Genomic DNA, 23,098 nt, shown 5'->3' with positions numbered 1-23,098 from the left:
AGGAGAGTTGAGAAGAGGGAAATTTGGAAATATGAGGCTTCTTTTTAGAGTGGTGGAAACATTCAGCAACTGGATTAATACTGAATACAACCTTGTGCAAATTTATTTATTTGTTTATTGTTTATTGATTGATCAATTGATTGATTGCAGTGTGTCCAGGGCTTCATGCATGCTAGGCAAATGCTCTGCCACTGATCTGCACATACACTGAGCTCAACCCCAACATTGTGAATATATTAAAAACTACTAGGGTTTACATTTTTTAAATATAAAATGAATTTTATTTGAAGTGAATTCTATCTCCACAAGAAAAATTTTAAAAGAGAGAAAATAGCCTTTCAAGATCAAGTAATTGAGAAGCCCTGAGGAAAATTGAAGCAATTGGAGAAAGGCTCCTTCTTTTCTGTTCGGTGGCAGCCATCAGGTGAGCCAAGATGGGTGCATGCAAGTACATCCAGGAACTATGGAGGAAGAAGCAGCCGGATGTGATGACTTTCTTCTGAGAGTTCGCTGCTGGCAGTACCACCAGCTCTCCGCGCTCTATGGGGCTCCTGGCCCCACCCGGCCCCATAAAGCGCGCAGACTGGGATACAAGACCAAACTTTATGTCATATGCAGGATTAATGTGCAGTGCGGTGGCCTCAAACGCCCAGCTCCTAAGGGTGCAACATATGCCAAGCCTGTCCATCATGGTGTTAACCAGCTAAAATTTGCTTAAAGCCTTCAGTCCGTTGCTGAGATGCCACCATGGGGGCTCTAAGATTCATGAATTCTTACTGAATTGGCGATGATTCCACATACAAATTCTTTGAGGTTATCCTCATTGATCCATTCCATAAAGCTATCAGAAGAATCCTGACACTCAATGGATCGCCAAACCAGTCCACAAGCACAGGGAGATGCGCGACCTAACATCTGCAGGCCGTAGGAGTTGTGGCCTTGGTAAGGGCCACAAGTCCCACCACACTATTGGTGGTTCTCGCCGTGCAGCTTGGAGAAGGCTCAGTACTCTTCAGCTCTACCGCTAATGTAAGTATGATGTTTGTAAAATCCATACCTAACAAACAATTTAGGACAGTTTAAAAAAAAAAAAAAACAGAAAACAAATTGGAGAAATCCTGGTGGGTTTCTGTTATTGTTGTTGTGTTGTTTTATTTTGTTTTGTAGTTGATTCTTCTTCAGAGAAAGCCTGTGTTTGACAGCTAGCAGACCAAAACTGCAAGAGGAGAGCCTGTCTGGCCTACTGTTTGTCTTCTCTCATCAGGCCTTAGCTGTGGATAGGTCTTGACTCAGGGCACCACCCTGGTCTAATCAGAGGGCCACTTTGTATAGAAAATGCTCCCTTGGGACTTTGGGAGGGGCAGAAGCACCCATTAGAGCTGAAGCCTCCCTCTCACAGACCCCCTGCCATTTCTGCCTTCTTCAGTCAGTGTCTGTCCTGAAGTAGCTAACTAGTCTTTTAGCCTCTGTGCCCAGCAGCTACACTGAGTCTCTGTTAGCCACAGACCCCTCCCACCTCCTCCTGCTTTCTAACCCCACCTCCCTCCCTTAGGCCATCCTTCCATCCTGAGGAAGTTGGGGGAAGTCCTCAGCACCCTGTTATCTGCTCCAGGGAAGTCTAAAGTTCAAGCATTTAAACTCAAGGCCTCTCACTGAGCTAGAGATGAATGACCCAGAGAATGTTGTGCTGGAAATGGTTTCAGGAAGCTGAGTCAGCTTGTGCCTTTGTCAGGGTGGGGCTGAGGTCATTAACCCTCTGGGAATGATGTCCTTGTCTTCTTTTTCCTGCCCTTACCCCCACCTCAGGAGGTGACAGGGCCACTGAGATTCCTGAATCACTACACTCTGATTCCAAGCATTGTACTTCAGGAGGAGGGTAAAACTAGAAGACTCTGCTTGACCATCAAGAGATATTTTGAGGTGTTTGGGGACAGGAGTAGGATGTCCTCCTGGTGTCATGTCAATAACTGCTTCCTGTGGTTGCATCTGTCTTCCCAGAATGGAATCCCTCAACCCTCGTAAGGGCCCTTTTCTCATGATCTAAAATCTTGCCCTGAACCTCTGTCTCCACACCCTGTGACTCTCTAACTTGGTTTCTTCACCTCTTTTGACCTCAGCTTCCTTATCTGTAAAATGGGACTAGAGATAGCATTTACTTTATAAGAGTGGTCATAAGGTTTAGATAAGGAGCATACTGCATTCCCACAGCATCTGGCAAACCACACATGCTCAGTAGCCATTGGCTGCTGCTGCTGCAATATTATTTTATCCCTTATACAACCAAAATCTAAGGAGCACTTAGATGTGTCAGGCTTCATGCCAGAAACCTAGTGGGGACATAACATTGTGTTTGGTTTCAAAGGGGTTTAAATCTACTAGGAGAAAGAAGAGAAACCACCAATCAAAAAAAAAAAAAAAATAGTTCATAAACAATCTGGCAGTGTTTCAAAACCTGTCAAAATGCTCAGAAATCTTAATCTGCAACTTGCAGTACTAGGGTTTGAATCCAGGGTACTCTACCACTAAGCTAAGTCCCAGCCCTTTTTCTTTTAAGACAGAATTTTACTAAGTTGCCAAAGTTGAACTTGTAACACCCCCCCACCCCCCCCAACTCTGACTTTTAAATGTAGCCCCCTTCTTGCCTGCATATTCACGCCCAGCCAACCTTGAAGAAATCTTTATGGTCTCTTCTGAACTTTCCAGTCAATCCTCCCTTTCACATGCCAGGTCAATAGCATTGGCACAGCTGTTGGCTTGGTGAGGTCTAGCCCTAAGTCTCCCACTTCCAGGTGACCGGGAGATTTGCAGGGAGAGTAAGAATTTTGTCTCCACCCTGGGCCTGGTCAGGAGAACTTTGTCTTGGGACCAGCTAGTCCTAGAAGCTCTTTAAGGGAAGATGTAGGATGGGGTTGGGGGAGGGCAAGAAGTAGCTAAAGGCCTGTGTCTGAGGGAGGGAGGAGGGATTACACCTAAGGATAGGGAGGAGTCCAGGAACTCAGCCAGCTAGGGGATCAAATTCCTCCAGGGTGGACTTAGATAGGAGGTTGGCACCAGAAGGAGAGAGAGTAGTCAGCAAGGAAGATCAGCGTTCCACCTGCCCTCCACCCTGGTTCCTGGGAAGAGCTGGTAGCACTGCAGGGTGAGGAAGGATCACTCCTCTGTGCTCCCAACCTCTGGGCCCTGCCTGTTCTTCTTCACCTTCAGTGACTCGGAGAGTGGGAGAGAAAGGAGAGGATGGAGCCAGACAGGACTCAGATAAAACTTGACCCTAGGTAAGTGAGGCTGGCAGACCCTGGGCCAGGAGCCAGCTTTTAATCAATACTGGCTCTTGTTGCTCTGACCTGTCTCTCCCTCCCTCCCTCCCTCCCAGAGCCCTTTGACTCCCAGCACTCAGGCTGCATAAAGGGTTAAAAATGCTCTGATTGTCCCCAAGGTCCTCAGAGAAACTGTGGATTGGAGCCAGCATGTGATCACATCAGGGACTTTCCCCCCCAATATGGGTAGAGAAAGATCCCAGAGGTAGGGGCTTTGCACAGAGCCCCTGGCCAACAGGGGATCCACCCCTGGTGCTAAGAGTCCATTCTTTCTCTGGTATCCTGCTGTTTCTCCCTGGCTAGCCCCTGGGTTGCTACCCTATTGGGTGTTAAAAGAATCATGGGTTCCTTGGGCTTAGCAGCCAGACCTGCCTGTAGCTAACTGGAAGCTTACCCTACACACTAATCGGGCCAGTTCCCCTCTCCAAGAAACAGGGCCTTGAGGGGAAAATGGATGAATCCCCTGTGGGGAGGGGCGCAGGAGAAGTATTAGGTAACTAGGGTTACTTGCTACTTGTGAAGGTCACATACACTTCTCTAGACCTGGTGGCTCTAAACACAAGCTGATGTCTCTCTAGGTACACAGAAGATCTTCTGGAGGTGCTGAGGACCAACTATGGCATCCCTTCAGACTGCTTCTCCCACCCTCCCACTGCAGCTCAGCTCTTGAGAGGTGAGTCAGGCCCTCCCCAGAAGGTGCTGAAGGGAGGAGACGCACATCCCAGAGGGAAGTCAGGACAGTTGGGGCAGCAGAGAAGAAGTGGTCCTGAGCCATCCAGCCTGATCAGCCTCAGGGGATGACTGCATGGTGTTCACAGTAACTAAGATCCTGAAGGGCAACTCCCCGAGGAGTCAGCAGGCCCAAAGCAGGGCACGACAACCTAGCCCAGGAGACGAACCTGAGGTGGGGCCTCCACAGATCTCAGCCTCAAGGCACATTCAAATTGTGGACACTGTGTCCTGGAGCATTTTCCAGATTCCAGGGTCTTCCAGAGCCTCAAGATGGTGCCCATATGATCCAAATCCCACAAGGTCCCCTAGAGGCAGCTGCACAACATCCTCTCAAAGAAAGGGCACATAGCACTAAGAGGAGAAGCTATTGTGAGTAATGACCTCAACTGAACTGAATCTATAAAAGTGTTCTCACAGTCCAGGTGCAGTGGTGCACCCCTGTAATCCCAGGATCTCAGGAGACTGAGGCAGGAGAATCAGAAGTTTGAGACCTTGTCTCAAAAATAAAAAAGAGCTGGGGATGCAGCTCAATGGGAGAGCACCCCTGGGGTCAATCCCCAGTGTGAAAGTAAGAAAAGAAAGGAAAAAAGAGTTCTCAAAGTGTTGGCCACCTGGATGCTATTGCTCAACTGCTTTTGAAAGTGAAAGGCAGGACTGGGCTTGTGACTCAGTGGTAGAGTGCTCTCCTAGCATGTGTGAGACACTGGGTGTGATCCTCAGCACCACATAAAAATAAAAAATAAAAATCATAGCAAATGGAGTAAAAAATAAATTAAAAAAAAAAGAAAGAAAGTGAAAGGCATGTGATGTGACTTGGTTCATTCCCTGGACACAAAAACACTGAGAATCAAGTGGCCCTGCATCTTTCTAACAAATGTGGCTCATACACAGGCATCTTGTTTTGTTTTCTTGCTGCATGATAAACCACCTCTGAGATGTTGGGTAGGAATCCATGTCTCTGTGGTACACTCAATGCTTCCGAGCCTCTTTCCAGATGTTGATGCTATGCAGAGTAGACTTCCTGAGCAACAGGGTGCTTGCTGTCAGTGTGCTTTGGGAGGCAGATGTGGGCATGTCCCCAAGCTATGCACAACTCTCCTTCAGATACTCTGAACTGGAGTACTGCCAAAGTGTATAGAGATGCCTGGTGGTGCTCAGTGGTTAGTGCCAACAGTGGCAGCTATAACCATTTCCATCCAGGAAGCTCCTGTTCTGAGAGTGCACCTGGAAACACAAGTTTTCCTTGCATGAGTTTTCCTCAGGCCAGCAGACATTTGGCAATATCTGGAGACAGTTTTGGCCACCACACTGGAGATTACCACTAGCATCCAGTGGGTAGATGCCAGGGAGGCGGCCATACACACCTCCTACAGTGCAGAGGACAGCCCTCCACAACAAGGAGTTATCCAGGTCAAAGAATCATGTGTTCAGGTTGAGAAACCTTGCCTAACACAACAAAATAGTTCTCACACTGCTTTGCTAAAAAATTCTAAACAGAAACACCAAAGATGATCTACATAGATTGACCATCCTGGTCTGGGAGCTGAGCAAGCTGCCTTGATCTAGGTGGAGCAGGTGGGATCTGAGAAGTGAAGAGGAGGCACTGGGCACTCCTGGGGCAGGAATGGGAACAGAATGAGCTGGTAGGTTTCCCAGATACGACCGGAACTAGAACTGACAGAATTCAAGATTACTGGTGGAGGAGCAGAGGACAATTGAGAGGGTCTGGCATGTAAGGTGAGGCCTGATGAGCATCAGACCCAGGAGTCGTACTTTATTCTGTGGGCAGAAGCAGCTGGTGAGGGCTGTAAGGTTGGGAGGGGCTGGGTGAAACTGATTTAAGGCCATTAATCAGTAATCAGGATGAACTGCAGGGGAAAAGCCTTTTCATCAGGGATATAAACGAGAGGTTAGTGTCCCCAACCAGCATGAAAGAAAAGAGTCTGAGTCAGGAAAGGGTCAGAGAAGGAAAGGAAGGGTTGGGGAATATATTGTCAGTTCAGGGCAATGACAGTTGTGGAAAAGGAGAACCAGAGGTGAAAAATGTGGTGAAATCCTTTCCTCACTCCGTTGTTTCTTAGATAGTTGTTGTGTATGTGTGTGTGTGTGTGTGTGTGTGTGTGTGTGTGTGTGTGTGTGTTTTGTTGTTTTTTTGTTCTTTTTTTTGTATGGGGAATTGAACCTAGGGGCACTTAACCACTGAGCCACATCCCTAGACCCTTTAAAAAATATTTTATTTAAAGACAGGTTCTCAATCCCCGCCCCCCCCCCCCAAAAAAAAAGACATTTTCTCCCTGAGTTGCTTGGGGCCTCGCTAAGTTATTGAGGCTGGCTTCAAATTTGCGATCCTCCTGCCTCATCCTCCCAAGTTGCTGGGATTACTGGCATGCATCACTGCGTCCAGCTCTTAAATAGTTATAAAGAAAAAGTATTCCGGAAGATATGAAATCTTTCAATAATTGGTATTTCAAATGCTAATGATGTGATTGTGATTACAATCCTTACAGGTGTTTTTTAATGAGCTGATCTAAAAATTTATATGAAAGAGTCAAGAAAGCCAAGACAATTTGGTAAAGTATATGGAGGGAAGCTGTCCTATCAGAGATTAAAGGCTACAATAAAACTGAAGTAATGAAAGCAATAAGGCAATAATGGCAAAGGGCCAGAGATGAAGAAAAATAACAGAATAGGGGAACCAGAAATCAGCCATTCCTACTATGAATGTATGCTCCCCACATCCCTTGGGTCAGATAGACACTGAGGAAGAGGTTGCTGGGCAATGGCCTGTCCCTATGGCAATAAGCACATAGAAAACTAGCTCTAGAGTAGCCTTCATTCAGATAGATTAAGTACTTAAATGCAAAATGCAAACAGTTTTTACAAAAATAATATAGAAAGACATCTTTACAATTGACAACAGAGAATATTCTTAAAACACAAGAAAGCACAAATTTTCATGAAGATCGACTACATGGAGAAAAAAACCTATTCAACTAAAAACACTGTAAAGAAAGTTGAGAGTGAAACCACAGAATGGGAGGAGAAAATGCTTTCAAATCTCTAACGGTCAAAGGATTCATATTCGGTATGAGGGAAATTAGTCAATCAAAACTGGATAAAATAGCTAAGTGTGATACCACATGCCTATAATCCCAGCAATTTGAAAGGCCAAGGCAGGAGGGATTGCAAGTTCAAGGCCAGCTTCAGCAAATAGCAAGGTCCCTAAGCAACTTATTGAGACCCTGTCTCAAAAAAAACAAACAAACAAAAAAAAAAACATAAGAAGAAGGGTTGGGGATGTGGCTCAGTGGTAAAGCACCCCAAATGGTTAAATATATATGAACAGACAAATCATAGAAGAGAAAACCCAAATGGCTAACAAATGTGCAAAAAACCAAAATGCTCCCCTTTGCTAGTAATCAGGGTACTACAATTAAACAATGAAATATATTTCATCACTATTACACTGGCAAAAAAGTCTGATAGGTGATAAAAAACAGAATACAAAATATCCTATATAGTACAATGGCTGCTATTTTATGTACAATGATTATAATGTAATATGTAGAAGTTGGGCACTGTGGTGCACACCTGTAATCCCAGTGGCGCAGGAGGATTGCAAGTTCAAAGTCAGCCTCAGCAACTTAGTGAGACCCTAAAAAACTTAGGGAGACCCTGTCTCTAAATAAAATATAAAAAAGGGCTGGGGATGTGACTCAGTGGTTAAGCACTTCTGGTACTAATACTAATAATCCCTAGTACTACTACTACTACTACTACTACAACACGTAGGCCCTTTAATCAGACTCACTTTTTTTTGGTGGGGGGGGGATACCAGGGATCAAACCCAAGGTTCTGAACTACTGAGCCACATCCCCAGCTCTATTTGATTTTTTATTTTGAGACAGGGTCTCCATAAGTTGCTGAGGCTGACTTTGAACTTGGCGATCTCCCTGCTTCAGCCTCTGAGGAGGTGTGTGCCACCACACCTGGCAATCAGATGCTTTTATAAACTACTTTTTATTGAGTAAATACTACATGCTAGGTGCTTTGCTAAGTGGTTTAATGAGAAAATAATTCGTGTGTCCAAGATCACAGAGTAAACAGTTAAGAGGCATTTTACTTTGAATACAATTATCTCTAATTCTGAAACATATAATCTTAATTTCCAGGAAGAAAATATGAAAAAATAGAAAAATTTTTTAGTAGGAAGCTGGTGACTATAGGTGACTATTCTTTTTTCAAAATTTTATGTAATTTTATGTAATGTTATATTGTTTTATTTTAAAAAGTATTTTTCAGGGGACTAGAGATGTGACTCAGTGGTAGAGTGTTTGCTTGACATGTGTGATCCCCAGCCAAAAAAAAAAAAAAAAAAAGAATTTTTTGCTATTTCAGAGACAGTGGGAAATTTGAAGTTGCTGAAGATACTTTCAAAATGATTAATTGGACAAGCATCTTCCAAAGTGTCTTCCTTGGAATATTAATCACCAGGAGTGCTTCATGAAAATAGAGTTCTATAGAAAATGGTTTTGTAGAAGATGCATTCTATAATTTCTTTTTGGAAATTCACATTGAAAATTAGCAGATTAGAAACTTAAATATGCTCTGTAGGAAAAGAAAAACATGTTAAATTCTGTTCAATGCATTTCTAAAAATCCTTTAGCCATAGAACGACTTTTTCCCAATAATAGATAATAAAATGCATTTTGAGGAGAACTGGATTAAATCAGAAAAGTAAGGGAGAGAGCAATCTTCTAAAAGGATAAATGAGCTAGATGGATGCTAAGGAATTTTTCTGTCTTTCAAAAACAGAAACAAAAGTAGAAGTGGATACAAAAACCTATAAATAATGCAAGTAGGAAAAGAACAGAGGACCAAAGCAGCGGTTATAAGAAACTGCAAATCATTTCTGTGTTGGCAGTCAATGTCTCACCCATACTTTATAAACTGAAACTCTTGGTTTTCGGGTTGCAGTTGATTCTCCCTCCCCTATCTACATGCACATGCACCAAAAGTCAGTTTGTGTGATGTTGAGTTTGGGCTGCACATCAGGAACCTTGAGTTTAAATCTCATCTTCACTTCCAGTCATTGTCACCATGGGCAAGGTGCTTGACTCTTTCAGCCTAGTTTCCTAAAAAAAGCCTACAAAATGGGGATGGTAATAGTTCTTCCAGGGTTCTTTCTTTCTTTCAACAAACAGTTACAGAATAGTTACTGTTGCAGAATAGTTAACATTTGGAGGCAGAACACAGAACCAGCCTGACAAGCAAAGCTCCTGCCTCCAAGTGGAGACAAAAGAAAGCCAGTAAACAGCTACTGATAAATGACATCACTGAGATGCGTGGCCAAATCACACAGGGTTGTCAGGGCTGGCTGCTGACTCGGGAGCAGGAGCCGAGAGCTCAGTGATGCAGAACTCAGGGAGGAAAGCAGAGGCCAACAAGAAAGTCCTAGAGGCAGGAACAGTTCAGAGTGGCTGCTGGGAGGTTGAAAGAGTGGCAGCAAGATTCCAAGCCTTGACACTCAGGAGGAACTGAGCTGCAGTTTTGATTAACACATACTTGTATACATTTGTGGGATACAGTGTGATGTTTCAATACATGTGTGCAATGTGTATTGATCAAGTCAGGGTAATTAGCATTTCCATCTTCATAGGATTTCCTTCTTTTTGGAAACTTCAAGCTCCTCTATTCTAGTCCTTCATAAAATACATACGAGGTTTTTTCCAGCTGTAATCATGGAACACTGGAACTTGTCCCTTCTAATAGGCATTTCAGTGTTTGTTATGCACCTTCACCCAATGTCTGGAAATTAGGATCTTATGTCCTGAACTGTGGGGTGTTCTCTCTTCCCTATATAGACCTGATTGAAGACCTTACCCCATTTGCTCCCATTGGTTATCTTATGATACCTGATTAGAATATTTTCCAATCCATCCCTTCATTGGTTACTTTAGAAAACCTAATTAGAATACTGCTCACTTTACTCCCATTAGTCATTTTAAAATTTGAACCTGGGGTGGGAGTTGTCATGGTGATAAGTCCTCAGAGGCAGTTGTTGTCATGGTTATGGGATTTATTGTAAATAGGGACAGGACTTGTCCTCTAGTGACTTCTTTCTAATACCCTCTCTCCACCATCTTGGTGTACCTGAACTCCTACCTAACACTATGTTCAAATCACCAATATTTGTGTACATCTTTCCTGGGGTATCAATTTTGAACATTATCAGTAGCTGCCTCTATGAGATTCATCTCACCTAGCACTAACCTTCTTCCATTTTCTCCACATAAGAATGTCAATAATAGCGGCTGGGGAGATAGCTCAGCTGGTAGAGTGCTTGCCTCATAATCACAAGGCCCTGAGTTTGATCCCCAGTGCCGCAAAAAAAAAAAAAAAAAAAAAAAAGAAGAATGTCAATAATTTTAGTTGGTCATATGGATAGCTTCATATACCTATAGTTTATTTCTTGTTCTGTCAACTATGAACCATACTTATTGACTTTATTTTGTAAGATAAAATATTAATTTCCTACTCTTTCCTTTAGCTGTTTTGTATTCCTCTCTCTCCAACCAAAGCCTTTAAACATAGTTGTAATTTTACTTTAGGTGCTAATTTTGTCTTCTGCTTTGTTGATATTTTTTTAGTCATAACTTACAGACTGTAAAGGGCAATGATCAGAAGTATATAGCCTGATGAATTTTTACCTATGAAAAGCTGTGTAACAACTACCAGAAGGATATTTAAAACATCTTTAGCATGCAGAAGGGTCTCTTGTTTCTTCCCCTAGTTGACTTTCCTCCAAAGACCCACAGTCTAACGTTAATCACCTCTATAGATCAATTTTCCCATTCTTCAACTTCCTATTAAAATCATTGGACAATATGTACTCTGGCTTCCTTAACTCATTGTTTTTAAGGTTAATTTGTTGAGTGTTTCAGCAATTTGTTTATTTTTATTGCTGTGTAATGTACCATTGTGAAAATATATTGCCACACAGTTATCTATATTTATATTGAAAAACATGTGGATTGCTTCCAGTTTGGACCATTATGAATAATGCTGCTCTGAACATCTTTGTGGTGGTTACAGGTCCTCAATTCTATTGAATATGTATCCAGGAGTAGAATTGCTAGGTCTTAAAGTATGTCTGGTTTTAATAGATACTACCAATTGTGTGGGCGCCTTGTCATAAATCAGGTGACCAATATGTGCAGATCTGTTAATAGATTTTTAAAAAATATTATTACACACTCTTTACAAAGATTTTATGGTGTGCACACATTTTTCATGACTGAATAATACTTTATTGGGTAGTTTACTCAATAATTACAATATTGTTGGGTATTTAGGTTGTTTCTGATTTAAGATTATTAGTCAATAATATTATAAACATTATCCTGTAATAGACTAAACATATATCATTACTATTTTGCTTTTCTCTGACTACTCAGCAAGTTCAATATTTTCCCATGTGCCCTGAACTATATTAACATCTTCCAGTTTCTTGGCAAAAGTTTTGTTTTTGTATCAATTTTGTTTATATAATAATAACTTAAACTTGAGTACACATTTATTAAAAACATTTTCCTCCAGCTGGGCATGGTAGAACACACCTGTAACCCCAGCTATTCAGGAAGTTGAGGCAGGAGGATGGCAAATTCAGATCAACCTGAACAACTTCGCAAGACCCTATCTCAAAATAAAATGCCTGGGGATGTAGTACAGTAGTAAAGTGCCCCCAAGTTCAGTTCTCCATTAAAAAAAAAAAAAACCTAAAAACTAAAAACAAACAAACAAAAACACAATCCTCCAGTCTGTTTGCCATTTTTTTTTTTCCCATTCAGGAGTTTTAACATTTTGCATTGAATTCGACCATCTTCTCTTTGTGATTTCTTGGATTTCTGTAATGCTTAGGGATGGTGTTCCCTCTCCAAAGTTTTAATGAAAACAAAATTCTATACTTTTTCTATTTTCCCTGTTTAATTTTTAAAGATGTATCTCTTTATCCTATCTGGAATTATGTATGGTAGGCTTATTTGTACATTCATGATAATTTATTCACACATACACACTCACACATACCTATAGTTGCATAACTGATGAATCATAAAATATCCTCTGTCATGTTTGTGTTTCAGAAGTTTCAAGAAAAGCCAGAATAAAAAGAGCTGGGGATGTGACATAGTGGTTAAGTGCCCCTGGGTTCAATCCCGGTACCAAAAACCACACAGGATGCACCTGTGTTTATTGTAGCTGTAGCCAAAAGAACCAAGATTTGGTATCAATCTAGTGTCCATCAACAGATGAATAGATAAAGAAAATGTGGTATATTATACATCATGAAATCTTGTCATTTGCACAACATGGACAAACATAGAGAACATTATGTTAAGTGAAATAAGTCGGGCACAGAAAGAGAAAAAAGCATGATCTCAATGTGAAATCTGAAGAAGTTGAACTAATAGTTGGGTAGGAGGGTGGGTTATTGGAGAGATACTGGTCAAACTATATAAAATTTCAGACATGAGGAATAAATTCAAGAGATCTATTGATAACATGGTTATTACAGATAATAAAAATGAATTATAAGCTGCGTGCGGTGGCGCACGCCTATAATCCCAGTGACTTGGGAGGCTGAGGATCGTGAGTTCAAAGCTAGCCTCAGCAATGGTGAGGTGCTAAGCAGGTCAGTGAGAGCCTGTCTCTAAATAAAACACAAAAAATAGGGCTGGAGATGTGGCTCAGTGGTTGAATGCCCGGAGTTCAATCCCTGGTACCCCTCCCTCCCAAATAAGTATTATATACTTGAAAATTGCTGAGAATAAATTTTAAATGTTCTCACCAAAATAAAATATAAATATGTGAGATAATGAATGCATTACTTAGATTGATTTTACTATTCTACAATGTATACACTTATCAAAATATCATGTCATATATCATATGTCTACAATTTTGTCCATTAAAATTATTTAAAAATTTCAAGGAGGGAAAGTAAAATCTTTTTTTTTTTTGAGCTAGGCAAGAACTTTACCATCAATTTACATCCCCAGTCAAGTACTTTTTTAATAAAGGAGCAAAACCAATGTTTTAATGTTAACTCACAGGGACTACTGGAGCAGTATCCAGTCTTCAGCAGTACCTAGTCACCAGAGGAGATCTAAGGAGTTCCTGAGAGGGGGACTTCAACTCAGGATGAGTGGGGTTCTTGACATATACCACAGAAATGAATTAAGGATGTGTGCATAGACAGTTTAATTTAGGAAAGCAGAGACACATTCAAGGGAGAATATGGGCCATCTTGAGAGCAAGAAGCAGCAGGTTTGAAGTGATAACACTTACAGGAGAGACAGTACCAAAGAGATGAATTAGAGGTGAAGTCAGGGCATCTATGGATTTTATGCCAGTTTTCCCTGCACTTGCACATTGCTCTAACAATGTTTTACTTTTAGTGTCCAAGGACATGGACTGGGTTGCTCACAGTTTCTTGTTTTGCATTCCAAGGGGTTCATGGTCATGTCTTACACTCAATAATTCGTGGGTGGCTCAGTTAGTAGAGTGCCTACCTCACAAGCACAAGGCCCTAGGTTCAATCTCTAGCACCAAAAAAAAAAAAAAAAAAAAAATTAGTGGGTGCTTCTTTTTGGAGACTCAGTAGTTCTTTTTTCTCCATATCCCCAAATTCCTATATCAAACTCACTGGAATCTACTTCCCCCTTCTATTCTACCCCTTCTATTCTAGCATTGGGTCCTGTGGAAATTACCCTCATGGCCATCATGACCTTTCTTGCCCTGGGCTCATGTCATCTTCCTGGAAGATGCTGTCTATCTGTACAAGAACACCCATTGCCCCATCAAGAGGAGGACTCTACTCTGGAGCAGCTCTGCACCCCCGGTGAGGGCCCTGTAGCTGCCCTTTGGAGGGGACTGGAAAGGAGAAAGGGGCCATTTTGAGAATTTCTCTAAACCAACAATTCCTGTCAACAGAGATTTGCCTGCCACTACCTGGGGATAGGGGCTATAATTTGAGCTCCACTGACTTGGAAAGCCAGTAGGCAGTCCAATTCTTTTTTCTTTTGGTACTGGGGCTTTAATCAAGGTCACTTTACCATTGAGCCACATCCCAGTCCCTTTTTATTTTTTTTAATTTTGAGACAGTGTCTTGCTAAGTTTGTTTAGGACCTCATTAAATTGTTGAGGCTGGTCTCGAACTTGCAATCCTCCTGCCCCAGCCTTCTGAGTTGTCAGAATTGCAGGTGTGCACCACTGTGCCCAGCTGAGGCAGTTCAAATTCTTAGGCTGCTAAGATGACTGAAGAATCTGCTTAGCTCTGTGATCCCACATACTACTTCCCTGCCACAGTATTGCTGTTGAAAAGTAAGCCTCCTTCCTGTACTTGCAGGGAGTGGTTCCCGAGTGTAGGAAGAATTTTGCCTCACAGGGTCATTTTCAACTCTACCCTTGTTGCTATAGGGCTCCTAAGCTCACTCTGCAGCCATTATATTGGTCCTTGACTTATTATTTTTCAAAGTTGCAACTTTGTGTGTGTGCGATGGGATGGAACTCAAGCACAACCACTGCTGAGTCATAATCTCAAGCCCTGCCAGCAGCAATTTTTAAGGACCAGCACCTCAAATGTATATAAAACTCTTGTTTCCTTGAGGCCTTGTTACACAATAGGTTGGAGCTATGCGCACCCTGCCCTAACCTGCTTCTTGCTCCTCTGCAAACAGGTAGTTTCTGTGTTCTGCTGTTTTGGTCTCTGGATCCCTCGTTCCTCATGCTTATAGAAATGGCCATAACCTCGTGAGTGTTTGGTCCCACCCCCACCTCTGGGTGGCCATTTCCCTGGGGTTCCCGGTGCTCTCCAGGACTCCAGGGTCCATTTCTTTAATGCTAGTTGTTAGCGAATCCAGCCCTTACTAATCTGTGCCAATTCAAGGCTTTCTGGTTCTAATCATGGAGTGCCTTATTTGGCAATTCCTGTCATCTCTTTCTTCCTGATCACCAAATTCCCTTCTCCCCGGCCCCTGAACTCTGTCCTGTCTCTCTCACTCTTGGGTTACATATCCAGAATGTCAACCTCTATGGTATTCCCCTCAGTAAGCCCCAATTTTCCCCACAACCTTTATCTCTTTAGCAGCAAGGAGTGTCCCCTCTGCTGTCCCCACCATACCACTTGCAATCCCACTCTCCTCCCAACCTAGGTTTTATGCCGTGTGCTTTTACCTGGTCATGCTGGTCATGGTTGAAGGCTTTGGTGGTAAGGAGGCAGTAATGAGGACTCTGAAGGACCCCAATGAGGATCCACACAGGCCCCTGCTGCTGTTGCTGCCCTTGCTGTCCTCCACTCATGCTCACCAGGTAAGGTGGGAGGGGAGGCATTCTGAAACAGGTGAGCAGCCTCTTCCTACGCTCCCTCAAGAACTTTTTCTGGCTCTCTAGCTCTGCATCAGGCTCTTAAAGTTGGTCTTGTGTGGACAAAGCCAGTGATAAAGGGGTGGGCCTACATCCAGGACCCACATATGGGCACCCATCCCCAGGGAAGAGGAAGCAGGAGGAGGAGGACTCCTGAACTTCAGCCCACTTCCCCACAACTTTAGCCATAAAGAGAAAACTGGGTTATTTACTTGCCCACTTCTGCCCATTTTGATTATGAGTTTGAGATACACTGATCATTCTTGCTCAAAAGGCATAATTCTAGAGATAAGTGGGAAACTAGAGGATTTTCCAGTGCTCTCAGTTCTGGCTTCTTCCTTGTCCCCATCCATTTTAGTGTCTGTTGGCCATCTAGCTTCAGCCCCGGAGCCCAGTGAGGAAGCTAGGCAGTCTTGGGTGGTTGGTTTGTGGGTCCCATCTTCCTAACCCTCTTCCCTCTCAGAAAGAAGCTTCAGCTGCTGATATTGGGCCCTTTCCAATATGCCTTCTTCAAGATAACACTGAGCCTGGTGGGCCTGTTTCTCATCCCTGATGGCATCTATGACCCTGCAGATGTAAGCCAGGAGTAAGGGGCAGCAAAGTCCAAGACTCATTTAGTACCCTAGAATAAAGCTGGAGCCTCAGGGGCCAGGGTGGCTGTGGAAAAGTAGAGGTTCAGGGGTCTGGTAGGGAGAGATGAGACTGGAATAGGCCAAGGGCTTTGGGCTTTTTTATTATCTTTCCTGACATGGAAGGGGAGAAATAAAAGGAGGAAAAGAGCTTGCCTCCTCCCCAACTACTTTCTGGTCTGCCAACAGATTTCTGAGAAGAGCACAGCTTTATGGATCAACACTTTACTTGGTGTGTCCACCTTGATGGCTCTCTGGGCCCTGGGCATCCTTTTCCGTCAAGCCAGGCTGTACCTGGGTGAGCAAAACATGGGAGCCAAATTTGCTCTCTTCCAGGTAACTATGCTCTTGGGGAGGGAAAGGTATGTTTAATAATAGAGCTACAAATGATTGGGGTTAGGAGGTGAGACTACAGGCTAAAAGCAGGACTGAGGATCTTCCTCTTAAACTTTGGGTTGCCCCATGATATTTGGAAAATGGTCTCTGCCCTATGTATTTTTTACCTTTCTGTGCTATAAGAGTCTCCCAGGGTTACCTAACAAAATATCACAAACAGGTTGTTTAAAACAACAGAATTGTATTGTCTCAGGGTTCTGAGTTCAAAATCAAGGTGTCAGCAGGGCTGCACTCCTCTGAAACCTGTTAGGAAGAATCCTGCCTGTCCTCTTCTCTGGTGGTGGCCATAGTTGCATCATTCTTATTTCTGCCTCCGTCGTCACATGCTCTCTCTTCATGTGTCTTTCTTCTATTTTTATGACATCAGTCCTATTGGATTAGGGGCCCGCTGTATTCCATTATGACCTCCCCTCACCTAATTAACCTATAATTTAACACTCTGAGTACTGAGAGGTCAGGACTTCAATATATCTTTTGGCCATAATACATGCATTATCAAGCCTTCTTAAAATTTTTCTACCTATTACTTCCTGAAGTCCTATAATCTGCCAATGCCACCGACAGTAGCACTATTAACAGCTACGACTATTAACTACCCCACATCATGTGCTAAGGCACTTTTCATAATTACATGTAACTTTTTACAGTAGTCCTAGGGGTCATTATTATTTCTATTTTACAAAGAAGGGCACTGAGACCCATAGGGTGATGAGGCTTGCTCAGGGATGGAGTTAGATGGATCTAGGTCTGTCTAACTCCCAAGTCATATTCCTTCTTCTCATCATACTGCCTATTTATCTTTTTTTTTTAATTGTCCATCTGTAGCCATGGTTAAGATAGGGAAATAAGTTCTTATTTCTTGTAACTCTAATAAAATATTGGATAGACAATGACAACATAATTTGTTTAAAGATTAAAATTCTATAAATGTTTCATCAGGTGTGAATCCCAACCCTCTTAACTGCACAGATCTAATGATGGGCCAAATCCACAGTGGAAGAACAAGTCCTGGGTGGCCAGCTGGCCTCTGTACCCTGGCTGGCAAGCCCCTTCCCAACCATCCCCTCTCTTGTTTTGTAGGTGCTTCTTATCATGACTGCCCTGCAGCCTGCCATTTCTCCATATTGGCCAATGGTGGACAGATTGCTGTTCACCACCATTTTCCTCTAAAACCAGGTCTCAAGGTGAGTATATATCCCATTGTGAGATGGATGAGATGGGAGAGGGTTAGGAAAGAAAGGATCCTGGAACAGAGGTTAGGCCAGCCTGACTTCTGCTGAGAATATTCAGAAAAGGGTATCCAAGAAATTTGAGCAGAGGTTTTAAGGAGACCATGACCTTGCTGATCCCACAGCTTGAGGCCGGTCCTGATGGCCAAACCAGGAAGCCATGGATTTAACTCCCAACTCCATGGGAGTGGGTTGGATGTGGGTCATACTGATTAACCCATAAGAAGGAGCATTAATGCTATCCGCAGATCACAGAAGGTAGAAAGCCAAATCTGGTTCTAGCTCTACCATTAATCTACTTTGTTGCTTATAACAGTTTCTCTGGGTCCTGGTTTGGGGATAAATTGGAGAAACTTTTGCTGAACTCATACACCAGGGCTGCAAGTGGGATACCTACCACCTCTATAACAGCATAACCTATGTTATATTTCATTTCACACTGCAGTGATGAATTGCCATCTTCTATACTGGAGACTTTCCTGATGACTGTGTTGACACGAATGTACTACCGAAGGAAAGACCATAAGGTTGGGTATGAAACTTCCTCGTCTCCAGACCAGGACTTGAACTTCAAAGCCTGAGAAGAATGGCTTGGACAATGATGGGAGAGATGTTGTATGAAATAGGAGAACATGAGTTTTTTTTGCTGTCCTTCACCTTCACCAAATTGGAAAGGCTCTCATTGTCAGAACAAGCTGGCAGACTACATTTGACTGTAGAGATGGAGGCAAATTATGTAGTAGAATGAAACTGTTTTGGATACTGCACAGGGAAGGTATTTTAAGTTTTGTAATAAACAAGACAGAATCTAAAACTCTGTAACTAGGCACATTGCCTCTGTGGATGCCACTATTATTAGCCCTAGAAATTTGTGTGCTGAAAGTTCACTGTGAGCTTCCCCAAAGCAGAAGAAAGGGGAAAGAATATACAGTAGTTGTTTGATATAACAACAGAAGCCTTGGCTGGGCAATATAACCCAACATCTCAAAGAGCCAGGCTTCTGGTGAATGGATGGAAGGTTTTCTCTCCTTATAAATGTGTCACTGGGCAATGATGATAACAGGATGGGATGTCTTGAGTTTCCTTTATGCGAATAAGCTTTTTCAGTCTTTTATGACAGGAGGAAAGTAATCAACTGATAATATTGAAGCTTGATTTTTGAGGAGAGAGATTAGGAATCAAAAGTCAAATTGAGAATACAAGTAAAGCCCCCAATACATAAACCTCATATATAAGTATATCAGGTCAAAAATCCAGGAAATGGAACAATCAGGTAAAACCACAGGCCTTTATTTGGCTATATGACAAATGCCAAAATAATGCTGAAAAATTAGTAATAGACAAGAAGATGATATCACTGAACCCTGACTGAGGAAAACCATCTCTGCAGACTCACATGGCGATGGGGTGGACATTCATGCCAAAACTGGCAGTTCTTTCAAGGCTTTCTTTGTTTTCAAGATTCTTAATACAAAACTCCAACCAATCAATTCTCCAGTGTTCAAATGGTCAGTGCCTCCCAAAAGAGGGTAGAAGGCCCACTTCAAATATAAAGGGACACAATCTGAGTCATCCAAATGTTAAACCTGGAGCTTTTATTCTACCCCAATCTGAATACTAACATAAAACTCTTGGCAGATAGAAAAATCTTCCTTTTAAGAAAATTAACACTTAAAAGTATAATCCCAAGAACACTATTCTACTTATTTGGAAAATAGAAGCTAGGGACCACTTTTTATCCCATAGCAATCTATGAGAGAAAACAAGAAACAGTTATTATGACTAGTGAAAAATATAACCTTTAAAAATACTCATATGGTACGCTTAAAAAAAATACTATTCATTTTTAAAATATTCTTAAAGGGAGGTTTTTTTCTATCTGATCGGTTCAACTTTGGTGAGTATCTGCTGACCAAAAAAAATCTAGCAGGTATGGCTTTAGAGAATTAAAGAAAAGCAGCAAAATATAATTTGGAAAGATTCTAGGTAAGGGATATGGAACAGGATTTAAAAGGCAATGAGCTCCAGAAAGGTAAGTTACCCACAAGTGAAGATAACCCAGAAACAAAGTCCTGGGGGAAACCATTGTAAAGGGACATCGTAGGGACTGCCCGAATAGCTGTGTGGTAACAAGTAAATAACTCAGGTGCTACCTAAATTATCAGCAATCAAAAAGGATTTAAAAAGTTCCCACGATCTCCCTCACATTTTTTTTCCCTTCATCAGGATTTTCAACATTCTCACATCCCCCAACCTTCTTACTCAAGCCTCTGCAGAGTAAGGGTCTTTGGCTTTAGCTATTAGATAGCAGCTGCAGCAGTACAAGTATCCATATATGTTCCTTTAGCTTTCACCTCTATTCTGAGCATAGTTGTGAAAATAGCAAACTTTCTGCACAAGCCCCTCAATGTACTGCTGAAATGACACCTCCTTAGTCATCAATTACAAGGTTTGTCTTCAGCCTCCTTCAACTTATAGACAGGCTCTGAGGCTAACCATCTTTTGAGGGTCTCCCATCTTTGCCACATATGGTTCATCAGGGGTCTGATACATTCTTGTGTGGAATAAGGGAAATAGTCCCAGAGTCTCAAGCATCACATTTGAAGAGCTACAGATAACAGGCATGGTCATGGTGTACAAACCTCTAAACTTCATTTAACTGGAACAAATGCACACAATGCACCATTCCAACAGCACCTTTTCCGGCACCTAGGGATCTCATTTACCCCAACGTATCTAACATGCCATATCTTAAAAGTTTTTTTTTTCAGTCCAATTATCGGGAATATGCTAGTGTCAGGAGACTAAGGGAGTAACTGGGCAAGGGAGCCTTCTAACATGCATACTGACTTAGTAGTGGCACAGACATGTCAGGCCTAGAGGCCCTATTCCATACCAAAAGCGGCCCACTGAGAGCAGAAGAGAAGCACCCAAACACTGGGGCTCAGGACAATACTCCTGAGAGGGCCTGCAGGGAGGAAAATCACATTGTGGGGCATCCATCTCCCTTTTCATTCCAGTATACTTAGGGAATGTGTGCTTTGAGAGAACAAGCAGGTGGGTGTCAGCAGGAACTTCAATGCCTTTATATACCAGGGAGAATAAGGCAGAGCAAAAACAGTGGCAATTCCCAAAGAGGGAAGACCAGAGCAGAAGTTAAAATATGAGTTCAAATAAAGCGCATAATGTAGGAAAACATTAACTTCACTGTTTCAAAGAAAGGATCTAGTGTCAAGGCTTGCATGAACCAGATTGACAGTAAAAAACAGCACTTCATGAGAAGAGTTAGAAGTGTAGTTTCCATGGGTCATCAGGGACAAGAGATGGCTCTTCTTTGTCCCTCTCTTCTGCCATGTCCTACAGGTCTGGTGACCTGAATTTACATGTCTAGGGGCTCCTACTGTGTAGGCAGGCAATGATCCTAGCCCCTGGCCCTCAGGCAGAAGAGTGGCCTTTACCAGAAAGGGTTTAGGGAGGGGACTATGAGATGCTCATAGTCCTGCGAAGGGCAAGAAAGAAAGAGGAAAATGTGGTTTTCGTTGCTGAAAACACTAAAGCTCCACCCCCACAAGGGGTATTTTATGAGTGATAGGGGTGAGGTCTGGATATAAACAATCTTCCCCTTAATCCAGCTACAGGATTACTGATGGTTGATGGTCTGCTAGGTTAGGTAGTGGAGGAGAGAGATAATATGCTAGGGGATTAAAACATTTGATCATGTTCAATAGCAAGTGTTAACACATCAGCATTCTCTGATTTGAAATTCAAGTGCTGAATTTATGATGGACAACCAAGTCGGAGAGATGGGGCCATAACCACCAGGCCCAGGTAAAAAAGGAGAAAATCTGCCACCCTCTTATAATGCAACCAATGCTGGTGGCTTTCTGGAGGAGTAGTAGAGATAAGTCCCTATCAGTTACAGCCCTCAGAGAAAAATAAACATTCCATGGAGTACTGTTCTAGTTAAGAACATTCTAAGAGGGGTAGAGGTCAAGATTATGCTGTTGCTTTAGAAAGGAAGGTGTTTCTTTTGCTTCTGTATTTATGTTTGTGCAAATCTAAGTATTCAACATGGAGTAAACAAGAATTAAGAAATCAAGTTCAAACTGCAGACATTTACAAAGCATCCTTGGGGAAAAAAAAAAAAAAGAGCTAACAGCACTAAAATAGGTGTATCAAGGCCAGGGACTTACTTCCAGCAGGAAATGAATTTAAACTGATTACAGGATTTGAGATTTGTCCCACTCCTCCCTAATCACAGTATCCCTTTCAAAGCGTTCCTTTCTTTAAAGGTAAGTTGTATGAAAGACGACTGACAAGAGCTCCCAAATTACTGGGCAACAGATTTTCTGAGAAGATGGACACAGCAGAAAAACTGCAGTTGATACACATGGTCTGGTTCCATCCCCATCAGTGTCCTCATGGACCCACTGGGTCCAACAGGAAACTCCTTAGGGAGTAACAAAAATTAGGCTCAGATCTCCTTCTTCCCTCAGCCATGCTGACATACATGCCAACAGTGCATTTAGGGGATTTTTTGACTACTTCAGTTTTTTTTTTTTTTAAGGAAACCAAAATTTCAATATTTCTCCCAATCCCCAAATTGCCCATCAGCATGGCTCACTGCTTGAAGGATTTGGCAAGCCACTTTGCTTTAGAACAGAAGGCAGACACTACAGTGTATCAGGAAGAAAAGGCCCTCTGGGTATTACAATACTACCTTCTTCTGCCCACTCCTCAGGGGCCAAAAAATTAGTTCTACTTACTATATTTGAAAGATTAATTTTTAAAAAAATTAATAAAAATGACAATTTCCCTGTCAAAATCACCATGAACATAAACAGTAAAACAAAGTCCTTGGGGAGAGTAGATGGATGCAAAACAGGCTTCTAAGGTGTAGTCAGTCTCCTCTTGGTGTGGGTGATTGATGTCTCTTAGGGGATGGACTATTTTGGGTCCCCCATTACCAGTTCCTCTTGCCCCAATGGTCTTTCCTTTGTAGCTGTCCTTAGGTTTAGTGTTGGGATCACATGTGTAATTTAAGAGAGAGCTTCTGAAGGTGATGGGACAGAGGGGAGAGGAAAGGAGGAATGAAAAGTTAGTCTTCTTCATCCTCACTGATATCATAGGCTGCAGCCTTGTGCCTAGAGAGATTTGCTGGGGAGGAAGACGGGGATGTCTTGCCAGAGAAGGGCCATCGGAAGGAGGGGGAAGGGGAGCGTTCACGAGTAGGGCTGCTGCTGGGACTCTGCTTTGGACTGATGGCCTGCAGCATCCGACCTTTTCCCTCTTTCAGCATATGTTTCTGGGGAGACCAAAGGAAGAGTTAGAAGATATTTATGAATCCTACTAAATCACCACTGGAAAAATTTGA

The 23,098-nt window shown here is 42.4% G+C and overlaps 2 protein-coding genes and 1 pseudogene across 3 annotated transcripts in view; 2 read left to right on the top strand and 1 right to left on the bottom strand.

The window, feature by feature from the left end:
• The first annotated feature begins 434 nt into the window (after positions 1–434).
• Positions 435–1,028, top strand: LOC124993349 (60S ribosomal protein L15-like; annotated as a pseudogene).
• A 2,048-nt stretch (positions 1,029–3,076) lies between these two features.
• On the top strand, positions 3,077–18,399 carry Slc51a (solute carrier family 51 subunit alpha). The gene is given in 15 exon segments (XM_053743446.1): positions 3,077–3,272; positions 3,893–3,987; positions 13,795–13,852; positions 13,854–13,947; positions 14,786–14,825; positions 14,828–14,858; positions 15,260–15,346; positions 15,348–15,416; positions 15,934–16,045; positions 16,289–16,435; positions 17,576–17,606; positions 17,609–17,638; positions 17,641–17,679; positions 18,170–18,184; positions 18,187–18,399. Coding segments are annotated over 15 exon segments (1,005 nt in total). The 5' UTR covers positions 3,077–3,234; the 3' UTR covers positions 18,306–18,399.
• A 594-nt stretch (positions 18,400–18,993) lies between these two features.
• Positions 18,994–23,098, bottom strand: part of Pcyt1a (phosphate cytidylyltransferase 1A, choline) — a 57,694-nt gene continuing 53,589 nt past the window's right edge. For both annotated transcript variants that reach the window (XM_047565400.1, XM_047565402.1), the window contains exon 9: positions 18,994–23,029. In XM_047565400.1, coding sequence (XP_047421356.1) covers positions 22,823–23,029 — 207 coding nt within the window. In that variant the 3' untranslated portion in view covers positions 18,994–22,822. The remainder of the gene's footprint in view (positions 23,030–23,098) is intronic.

This window comes from Sciurus carolinensis, chromosome 9, assembly GCF_902686445.1.
Source record: "Sciurus carolinensis chromosome 9, mSciCar1.2, whole genome shotgun sequence".
NCBI lineage: Eukaryota > Metazoa > Chordata > Mammalia > Rodentia > Sciuridae > Sciurus > Sciurus carolinensis.
Note: the sequence above shows the minus strand (reverse complement) of the source record. Positions and strands in the feature narration are given on the sequence as shown.